The sequence below is a fragment of the Atheta coriaria genome, unplaced genomic scaffold, assembly GCF_025399875.1.
Source record: "Atheta coriaria isolate IRGN ID8LTWV9N9 unplaced genomic scaffold, Caltech_Dcor_3.1 hic_scaffold_16_pilon, whole genome shotgun sequence".
NCBI classification, from domain to species: Eukaryota; Metazoa; Arthropoda; class Insecta; order Coleoptera; family Staphylinidae; genus Dalotia; species Dalotia coriaria.
In genome coordinates this window covers 225,810-236,691 of record NW_027045458.1, presented here as the reverse complement: position 1 = coordinate 236,691, position 10,882 = coordinate 225,810, and the positions used below count along the sequence as shown (strand labels likewise).

The 10,882-nt window shown below is 36.7% G+C and overlaps 3 protein-coding genes across 6 annotated transcripts; all 3 read right to left on the bottom strand.

The window, feature by feature from the left end:
* Positions 1–93: 93 nt before the first annotated feature.
* LOC135802187 (UDP-glucose 6-dehydrogenase-like) lies at positions 94–3,626 on the bottom strand. Of its 3 annotated transcripts, none has more exons than XM_065315727.1 (8): positions 3,276–3,626; positions 2,248–2,426; positions 2,053–2,190; positions 1,539–1,889; positions 1,324–1,471; positions 669–982; positions 454–609; positions 94–395 (listed from the first exon to the last, which is right to left on the bottom strand). In XM_065315727.1, the coding sequence occupies exons 2-8, from the start codon at positions 2,404–2,406 to the stop codon at positions 222–224; spliced, it is 1,440 nt and encodes a 479-aa protein (XP_065171799.1). In that variant the 5' UTR covers positions 2,407–2,426; positions 3,276–3,626; the 3' UTR covers positions 94–221. The 3 variants fall into 3 exon arrangements, with proteins under 3 accessions (XP_065171799.1, XP_065171797.1, XP_065171798.1); XM_065315725.1 differs by lacking the exon at positions 3,276–3,626 and adding an exon at positions 2,498–2,812; XM_065315726.1 differs by lacking the exon at positions 3,276–3,626 and adding an exon at positions 2,498–2,812 and having other exon boundaries at positions 669–971; positions 1,328–1,471.
* A 396-nt stretch (positions 3,627–4,022) lies between these two features.
* Positions 4,023–5,267, bottom strand: LOC135802191 (small ribosomal subunit protein eS6-like). Its single transcript, XM_065315732.1, is given in 3 exon segments — positions 4,023–4,401; positions 4,404–4,990; positions 5,114–5,267. Coding segments are annotated over 2 exon segments (789 nt in total). The 5' UTR covers positions 4,984–4,990; positions 5,114–5,267; the 3' UTR covers positions 4,023–4,192.
* Positions 5,268–5,382: 115 nt separating this feature from the next.
* LOC135802189 (uncharacterized) lies at positions 5,383–7,133 on the bottom strand. 2 transcript variants are annotated; one of them, XM_065315728.1, is made up of 2 exons: positions 6,850–7,133; positions 5,383–6,774 (listed from the first exon to the last, which is right to left on the bottom strand). In XM_065315728.1, the coding sequence occupies exon 2, from the start codon at positions 6,737–6,739 to the stop codon at positions 5,720–5,722; it is 1,020 nt and encodes a 339-aa protein (XP_065171800.1). In that variant the 5' UTR covers positions 6,740–6,774; positions 6,850–7,133; the 3' UTR covers positions 5,383–5,719. The 2 variants fall into 2 exon arrangements, with proteins under 2 accessions (XP_065171800.1, XP_065171801.1); XM_065315729.1 differs by having other exon boundaries at positions 5,383–6,771.
* Between the last annotated feature and the right edge of the window lie 3,749 nt (positions 7,134–10,882).

The window sequence follows — 10,882 nt, the reverse complement described above, 5'->3', positions numbered from 1 at the left end:
CCAAATTACGCATTTAGGCAAAAGATGTTTGACTTGTACAATAAATAAGCAACTTTCATCGATAATAAATGATTTATTTCAGATAAATACAAGTACGTTAAAATCATATTATATTAAATAAAATGTTTGATAAATCTTAGTGCGTAAGATAAAATAAAATGCCACAATGTATAGAATACTGGAATCAAATATGTTTGTGTAAATTGTATAAAATGTATCAATCAATCAAGAGTTTTGCCATTCATCCGATGCGCATTTGGAATCGGAAGGCGTTTACCAATTGTAGTCACGTGGAAACCAATTTCTAGAAGGCGGTCGTGGTCCAAAATCTTGCGACCGTCGAAAATATAAGCTGGTTTCATCATATTACTGTAGATATCTTCATAATTTAATGTCTAAAACATTGAAAATGGTAAAATCATCAATGTATAAAGAGTATTAGCAGTTTCTTACAATAAATTCATCCCATTCGGTGCAAACAACAATTGCATGACATCCTTTTGCAGCTTCCAGAGCATTATGACAAATTTTCACGGATTTTCTTACACTTTCAGGCGATTCACAAATAGTAGGATGTGTGAGATCATTGAAAATCTGCGATTCTTCCACCTAAATACATAAAATAGCAACGTTTATATAAAAATCTTATAAATTGAGGCAATTATTACCTTTGGATCATAAATATTTAATGTTGCACCTTCCACAAGCAAAGTATTAGCAACATAAATCGCCGGACTCTCCCTGGTGTCTCCTGTATTCTTCTTAAAAGCGAATCCAAACAGCGCAATCTGTTTCCCACTCACTGTATTGAATAACTCCCGGACAACATGCGCAGTAAACCTCGACTTCTGGTACTCGTTCATATCAATCACCTGCTGCCAGTAAGCAGCCACCTCTGGTAAATTCAGGCACTCGCAGATGTAAACCAGATTGAGGATATCCTTTTGGAAACAGCTCCCGCCGAAACCAATAATTCCACAACATATTAATTTAACAATCAAAAAGTAAATGTTAAAATACAATCAACACAAATCACAAACAACTCTATAGCTCTTAAGTAGATCTAAATTATAAAATATTTAATAATATATTATAACATATATTAATGTGGCACGTGGATGTGTGACGCGTTGTTAAGCATATATAAGCGCAGGTAATCCTTGCTCTAAATGTACAAATATGTTTCACGTTCGCTTGTTATCTGAGTTTATTTTTGTTTTTAAATTCCATTGCTGATTACCACAATGAAATGGAACGCAACTCAGCACAAGCGAATGAAAAATATTAAAAAAACGCGTATTATATGAACAAAATAATAGTTACCAATTGAAGCCTGGAGAAACTTGGAACCGATGCGTGAGTCCAAGCCGACAGCACGCGCCACTTCCGATACGTCCGCCCCCGTTGCCTCGCATACCGCTGATAACGAATTAATGCTTGACACTCTTTGCGCTAACATCGCGTTTGCAGCCTATAAAAATATTTCCAATTTAATACTTTTATTATCACAAAAATTGTTATTATTTCTCATCACTTACGAGTTTTGAAAGTTCTGATGACCAAGTATTCGTCGTGAGAATATTCTTCCTCGGAATCCAATGCTCGTAAATTTTGCACAGTTCCTCAATTGCATGTGCATCCTCACCACCAATAAGCACACGATCAGCGAAGAGTAAATCATTGATAGCTGTACCTTCAGCAAGGAATTCAGGATTGGATAGGATGTGATATTTAACACCTGGTTTGTTATTCGCGCTGAGGACTTTCGCAATGCTTTCAGCCGCACGTACAGGCACAGTGGACTTCTCAACGACTATTTTGTCACTTTGTGCCACGTTGGCGATCATCCTCGCGGCACCTTCGACGTATTTTAGGTCAGCCGCACGTCCCTGATGAACATAATAAACAATTCAGTCGTGTTTAACACGTGAGGTAATTCCTAATGATGTAATTGACTAAATAGTGAAAGTAATGCATGGCATTGAGTAAAAATATTCAGTACATTGACGCAAATAGCATCAAAACAATCAAGCGATCGAATAAATGAGTTACCTTGCCATTGCCGAATGTCTTTGTCGGTGTATTGACCGAAATAAAGATAAGGTCAGCCTCTCGAATGGCCGTCTCATAGTCATTTGTAAAAAATAAGTTTTTTCCTCTTGTTGCTTTAACAACTTCGTCTAAACCAGGCTGGAATCAAACACAAACGTTTAAAACTGAATTTCTGTGAGTCATAATCATAATTACCTCATAGATTGGTAGTTTATCAGAATTCCACTTCGCGATCCTCTCCTTGCTGAGATCCGCAACCGTGACTTTAATCTCCGGGCATTTTGATGCGATTACACTGCAAGTTGGCCCTCCTACGTATCCTGCACCAAGGCAGCAGATGCTCTTCACGACCATGTTACACTTTCCCCAATTTCCTAAGTGAAACAAAATAAAATTAATAAATGATTTAAATTAAATGAGAAAAATCATCTTGTCTGATTCTTACTTGATGGCATGTTTAATGATAAATGATTAACTTCTCTAAAAACTGTCGTAATTTATAACCGACGTCTTATCGCACAAAAACACGCTGAATCCACGTAAGCTGTGTGTATTATTCTGTATTGAATTGTAAATTTGCCATTTCTGTTTGATGTTGACTCGTAATGTTGTTGGTTGTTTGAAAAGTAAGCAACTGAGCGCGTTTAATTGAGCATTGTGCGCGATTGGTGCGTAATCACACCGCCAACGGGGATGATTGTCAGGTAGAATGTTTTAATCCATGTTAAACTTCAATGTGTACGTGTTATCTGTGGCATTGCAAAATTTTTTTCTACTTTTGTACGTTAATGTAAGCACTCCAAACCGAAACCAAGGAAATGGAGGTTTTTTCCCAGTGTTTTAAGTGCAAATATTTTATATGTACTTTAATCTTGTGTCATAAAATGTATCATAAAGCTTTAAAGATTTGTAGTTATTATCATTATATATTGATTAGTATAAGTTTATGTACCTTTGAAGATTATTTCATGGATTATCAACATTCTGAACTTTCATTAGCCACGATTTTAGGTAGTGAAACCGTTATTAGTGTCTACGCGCGGATTATTAATAGATTATTCATTAACGCAATTCGGTAGAATAATAATTTGTTGTAGACTTTATTCTGTATTAAATTGTATGTATAAAAGTCTCTTAATTTATTGAAAAGTGTAAATCTATAAAAAGTTATAGTCTAATAAAGTTAATTGTTAGTATTATTGGTTTAATTGGTTTACAATTACCTTTATTAGTTGTTTCTTGATTTGAGAAGTACGTTTTCTTATCTGATAATAAAACTACACTGCACTGTGAGTTTTAATCATCACTTTGTTCACGCAGTACAACATTAAACGCAGTGTTTCCCGGGGTCTCGCCTTAAAACTGAACGAAAAAAGCCCGGAGGCGTTTCGGTCTGTTGGCACAAACCGGCTTCCAGATGTGTTTTTAGTGCTGCTGAGGAAGCGCACTGAAGTTGGTGTTGGAATGTTAAAAGAGGCTGAGCTTTTTCCGAGATTCGAGCTTGAGTTTAGTGCTGTTGAGGTTAGCGCACTAACTTGTTTGCGACCGGCTGGAAAGCCGGTGTCAACTGATTCATAAACTGAACCAAACTGCTGCCTGGGTGACTTCTACCGAGCTCAACAGCTAAAATTTTGCTGCTAACCACTACCTCTACCTCTCTGTAAATAACTTTCAGAACAAACAGATAAGTTACCTAAACTGTGCTAACTAATAGACAAAAATAATGTATTTAAATGTAATTTGGTGAATTTCCGTTGTATTTTAATATATTGCAGTTATTATTTAATGTTTTTAAAGTTAAATTTACCATAAAATTCAAGTTACTCCAGCATTTTACTGTTTAATTACGTTGTTATTATAAATTTACTAAAAGTATTAGGTATTTCTAATTACAAATAAGTTAGGCAACTTTAATTTCAATCCAATAATAGCGCCACCGGATACACTCGGATTTATTCAGAAACTAAAAATGCTAAAAAGTTGTTTATTCCGTTTATTCCGCCATTATAACTAAAAGGGCCGTTACAGATTCAACTAAATTACCAGTTTAAAGTGAATAACAACAAATTCATGTAAGTATAGCCACCTATTTCTATATAAACCTATAATTCTTAGAAGTATTACGTATTCTGAATATTAATTAAGCTGTATCGACTACATCGCTACTTTTACTATCTCTATCTTTGGAATCGTTAGATTGCTTCGAATGCGAACTCAAACTTCGATGTCGACGCATTTCCTCGCGCTTCATTCTTGTTTCTTTGTGTCTTTGCGCCAAAATCTTCCTGTATGCGTTCTCTTTTTCCTTTTTATCAAGACACCTGCGCTTTTTCAGCGCCAAGCGGTGCCTTTTCTCTGTAGTCGTTGCGGCGTGATCAGCCTCTGAATCTTTGGTGCTTTGAATCTCTGTTTTTTGCCTTCTTGTTCTTGTTGTTCTGTTCTTTCCACGGGTCGTTTTACAACGTAATGCCGCACATCATCTTCACTCGTCAAACTAAACAGCCTGCGGATCTTATTCGCTCTTTTCGGGCCTAATCTCCTCGGCATACTGATATCAGTCAAACCAGGAATATCTCGTTCACCTTTGCGTACTATCACCAAACTTAAAACGCTCAGATTTGCATCGACTATACATCCACGCACAGATTTCCTACGACGTTCGCCATCTCTCCTCTGTCGATAGCAGGAATGCCCTGGACCCATTAATAATCTCACACGGCCATTAGTGAGGACACCTTGTTTCATTGGAAATCCTTGCCGGTCATTACCACCGGTAATTTTAAGTACATAACCGTTCCAATCATCTCCCAAAGGATCCGCACGCACTTCCGCTCCCATACGTTTATCGAAAAATATGCGTACTTTGTGGTCGTGTACGATTTCGAAGAGTTTCTGGCAGCCAGTGGCTGGATACGAAATATTCAGCTTCATTTCCGCACTAAAACAAGCGAAAAACTTTCACAATCTAGTTTTTATTGAGCTAGGTCATGGTCAACGTGCGTAGTAGAACATTTATAATGAAAATACTAGTATTTCATGGAAATAATCATAATTTTTATACCTTTTTGATGATGATATAATACCGCGGTGATATTCTAGCAGATACTGCGCGTTTCCGGGTGAGTTTTGTACCAGTACCCCGGAATCAACAGATCAACATGGAAACACGCGTTTCCATGACGATTCCAGACCTCGTATAAAGTTTTATCGATTATACACGTACACCCGCCACCAATGCATTATATTAGCAGCCCCTGGTTGCCTATAAATAGGCGTCCATCATCCCTAAAACGTTTTCAATAGGATCCGAAGTTCGATAATTCCATCAAAGTGGTTTTACGTGTTTATTTAAATTTTTTGTTTGTTTTCTCGATTTTATGATTTTTATGTAGGTTTTGTTCGTTTTATTATTTTTTTGCTTGTTTGTTCACATATCCCCAGTCGAAAATTGACTATCATATCTTAAAATTACATACACGACTAATATGTATTGTATAAAACGCCCCTCCGCCTCCAAACACAACTGTACCACACTCAGGAACATATCATAGACCAATATTATTACAGTGAGTATAGTTATAAAACAAATAGTATATAAACACAATAAAAATACGTCTCTTGTCATCGCATGTAAAATTTGTCAATGGTATATGTTTATGATGTGTGTTTATTTGCCCATTTTGACGAATTCCCGAAACGCGGCTTGAATTTCCTCGTCCATCTCCGGCTCGGGATCGTACAATTCATCAGGATCATCAAAGTCATCCATTTCACCGTCAAGGAACCTTCGTTCAGCCTCTGTTAATTCTTCCCCGCCGGGTCCGTAGAAAGTATCGCTCATGAAGCCATTCGGCATACTATTTGAAGATCCACTTGAACCTTCGGTTAAATTTGTCGCGCTAATACTATGCCCCCATTTGTGTGTGCGTAAATTCATCACGCTCTCAATCAATGTGCTGATATTCCTCTGCACAAACGGTTTTTTGGTCTCTAGCAACTCGAGGAGATCTTCCATCATTCCCTTATCGAAATTCTCCATTGCATACCCTGCCAACTTCAAAGTCTGGCAAGCAGTCTTGACTTTCTCATCTCCACCAAGTGAAATCAGTTTGTTCACAGCAACATATAACATCTTCCAATTGCTTTGGTTGCCTTGTGAGTACAACTCAGCAAGGAACAATGTGAATCCTGGCTGCTGCCTGTTCTTCTCCACTTCCTTCACACAGAGATCTTTCAGCAGCTGTCTGAATATAAGTGATTCATCTTGTATGAGCACACAGAGTCGAGCGGCATTATAACGAAAGCTTGGCTCTTCTATGGCGTTGGTGAAGATAAAAGTGCAGAGCTGTTGCATCATTTCAGAACTGTGTAGATGTATGTGTAATGTTTGCATGAATATGTCAATCACTTCTTCGAAGTGACCCGGGTCGGCGGTGAGCCGCACGATGATTCCCTGTAGATATTGAAAGTCGGTAGCAATGTCGCTGTTGTTCTTGGCCGGGATTTGTTCATGTCCATGACCCTGTCCAGGCGATTCTCGATATTTATTCAAGCGACTTTGAGCGGAATATTTTTGTGATCCCTGTGCGGGCGCATTTGTGTTCAATGAACGTGCGTTGCTTGCACCGGCATTGTTTTCATGATTTGCTGGGAACCACTCCTGCGCGTCAGCGTTGAGCTGCTGCATATTTTTTTTGATTCAATCGTGGACTTTGATTTCTACTGAAAATAAAATCAATGGAAATTAATAAGAGTGGATATTACATGATGACACTTGTGATTTTCGTAATTATTCACCTGAATATACCGCGTGCGGCGTGTGGAATTTGTCTGCGACAGGCGTTGGCAAGTTCTGCGGATACTCTCTTCACACAGCGTTATTATCAAACGGTTAATAACATACTGATAAACTGCGTTGCGCACTGTTGTTTGTTTGCACTGGTAATTTTTATTCCGGATACGTGTGTCTGGCGCTTATTTTGCAAATATCAAATGGCTTGCAATGGCAAGAAGACGGGGGACTTTGACATTTACGACTAATTGTCAAAATCGGCAAAACGTAACAGCAGGTTGCAGGAAGCGCAGGAAAACATGTCGTGTAAGTTGCCTAGCTTAAAACCAACACATATCTTTTCTGTAGTGCTGGTTGCCTAACTTAAACACACAAAACAAAATAAAATCAAAACGAAACACATTTATAGTTTTTATTATCTAAAACGGCTGTCATTGGTTGCGGTGATTTTTTTTTTGTGGACTGAAAGCCGGCAAACTAGCGGTTCCTTGCGTTGCTTGCGCTCAACGTGTCCGGCGTGTCCTTCACCGAGCCAGCGAAGAATAATGTGTGCATAGGTAAAGTCCGTGACTCCGTGAAGCCGCGGACAACGCGAAGGCACGAACGCGTTCTGTACCATGCCGTACCAGGCTGTCCGCGATCGCGATGTTTTCAACAACTATGTTACTCGTTACACCTCACCCTCCCTCCAACTTCAACGGCGTCCGGCCGCGGCCGGTGAACGCATAGAATTCGCGATAATATTAAACGCTGCTTTTACAACGCCAGCGACATCATACTTGTTACATGTTTGATGAAATATGATGCAAATTATGCATGTAGGTACACAGATTTAGGTTTGTGTTACGAATTTACGACCTCACGCACTCGTTTTAATTACTTCTAATCTTATACAATTCACAAGTCGCTTAAAAGATGCAATCAATTTAATTCTTTAATTAATTTCGGTTCTCATTATTCTTAAAAATTTGCGCTGGGAATTTTTATTTAATTTATTACATAATCATAATAATGTATTATTTATTTTAGATGAATAATTGTTGATTTAAGTTTTTTTTTTTGCTACAATTAAAATTAAATTTAACGAATTTTCTAATGCATCGTTTATTTTCTCTTTTTTTTAGGTCATCGTCGTTTTGTGCAGTTTCGAGTGAGTTTGTAGTGAGTAATTTTATAATTCTTCATAATCGTGCCGGCGGTAATTTCACTTTGCGCGGAAAGTAATCAAGAAAAATGCGAAAACAAAAGTCGCCGAACATGCGGAAGTTCAGAATAAAAAGGTAAGAAAAGAACGTCGTTGTCCAACAATTATCAAGATGAATTACACGTTAACTCACTTTCGTTTATAAACTTTGAACAAAGCGCAGTATTTTTTTAGATGTGAATTAGGCGTGTTGAAATCGTTCGTAAATCTTTGAATAAAACGTGAAAACGTTGCACGAATTGATTTTGTTATTGGCTATTATGAGCAGACGTTGCAAACCTGCTAAACTGGAAATTTTGTTTATACGTATCGCAGTTAATTTATCTCGGAAATTTCAAGATGTAAATTTTTTTCTTGAAAACACTTTATTTTCTTTTTTGTTTTATAAGTTATAAAACTTTATTCATTCACGGTAGGATATACAATCAAGTTTGGTAATTAACTAACGTAAATGAATTCGTAGAATTGCAATATTAATTGCAGTAGCGGGAATAAATTGTGCTAAAATAAGTTTCTTCTTTGTTAAATAAATATTAAGAGGAATAATTTTTTAGTGATGAAATTTCTTTTGCGGTAATTCAGTGAATACGTTTTAATTAAAAATTAAATAATTAATTAAACACAATTTTCACTAAAATTGCTACATTTTTGAAGGTAAATGTAAAATTTAGGAAAATTATGGTGTAACTATTGATTATGAACCATTTTTAATTAATTCTCAATTCAAATAGATTTAGAAATTAATACTGAATAACATTTTAACAGAAATATTAATTAAAATTTTACAGTTTTTACAAAATTAAAAAAATCACTATTTTTACATCAAATTTTTGAAGTTTTACGGCTAATAACTTAATAATTATGTTAAATAAATTAATCTAAACCTAATTTTTATATGTTTGAATCATTTGATAAAGAATATAAAATTTTCGTGAAGTACGTTTCGTAATTTTTTGTCTTTGTTAACTTCCGCAGGACGGAAATGTGAAGAGTGCAGCATAAGTGCAAGCTGCACGCTGCATTCCATACAAATAATCGAAACAAATATGCGCCGCGACGCGTATTTGCGCAACATATTTGTTTTTGCCATCGCATCTACCAATGCGCGGGTGCTTTCATTTCCTTGCGCTATTACGCTCTCGGCTGTTTGTCGCGTTCGCATATTTTTCGATATTTCGTCGGGAGTGCCCACATTGCCCTTCGCTCGACAGAGGCTCTTTCGCATGAGAGACACATTTTCATAATGTTATCCGGCAAAACTTCAATAATATCATCGTCAACATGTCAAAAACGCAGTCGGAAATAGAAATCTCAAATTTTTATCCCAATTTTTTCATATTATGCCATATCAAGTGTTGAGAGCTATTAAAATGGCGGTAATATTTTGTACAAGCTATTAAAATGACGTTTTTACGCTGGTGTCACAATTACACTAGTAATTTAGAGCGCAACAAGATGCATACTTGCATACGTGGCGATATTGCACATTCGGCGGTGATATATGAGAATGGCGTCGGAGGCGGCGTCGGAGCGCGGCTGCCGCGTCGACGTTAATTAAGATAACGCGCGTAATTAACACTTCGCGCTCGCGTATTCGCATCGCTCGCGCGTTAACAGCCCTACTCTACGACTTGTAGACTATATTCGATATACAAATTGTTCATAATAATCAGTAACTAATATTTATTCGGAAAATAAGATTTATGAATATTTACCTATGTTTTCACCGTTAAAATTTTGTTTATCGCTTTTAAAATCACGCATTTCGGGGAAAACATCCAAAATTTCATTATAATTAATATATTTAAGTGGTTTTATGTATGTTTATACGAAAATCTTTAGTGCTTTCCGCTTTGTATGTATGATCAAAATGCACTTTGGAAAAATAAACAGCAACGTCGCGAACACGTAGCCGGCGTTCGCAATTTCGGCTGCTTCCCCAGCGCCGTGTTGTTGTTATTAAGTTATCGTTAAGTTTCTGGTAGGCACAAAGCACTCCAGCATGGATGTTTGCAAGATGGCTGTCATTCTTCAAACAAAATATTCCACAAGTTGAAAATTTTCTCACAATAACTCACACTGCGCTAGCATAGTTACTAGACATAGTTACTATGTATATCATTGTTGTCAGTTGTACATGCATGAGCGACCAACTCGCCCGACCATAAATACAAATAAGTACATAATAATAAACGTGCTAAACGTATTAAGCGCATATAAGTGCATTTATTATTATTTCTTTGCGTTCTTTATGGTTCTGCATGGCCATGAATGCATGGCATCTAGTTTCATAGTTTCAAACGTTTGATAGTTTCGCACAAGTTGTATTCGCAATTTACATCAGCGACCAGATCAGAAGTCAAGGTGATCGTAAACGCAAAGGTAAAGCGTAAATGCCGTAAACGATGGGCGAGCGAACGCGAAGAAAATAAATAAAACATGATGCGAGCGCGTCGAGCGGAGAAAGAAAGGATTAGCGCTGTTAATGGCGTTAACCAAGCAACTTGCACACATACTGACACACTTTAATGCAATAACAAATTTTCCGCGAATTAGTAATTGTCCAATCTGGAATGGATCATGTCACACTCCTATTTTTATCGGTTTGGAATTTTTAAGGTCATTTATTTATTGTATTTTGTATTTGGGAAGTGAAAAAACAAAGAAATTTAATGTTTTTGATTGTTTTTTAACAAAAGAAAATATTTTTGAAGTCTTAAAGTTTAAATACACTTATTTACTGTAGTTTTTCAATGAAAACATAGTATTTTTTAGTCAATTTTAGTCAACATAACATAAAAAACTTAAATTTGGTAGTAGATGAGCGATAATTT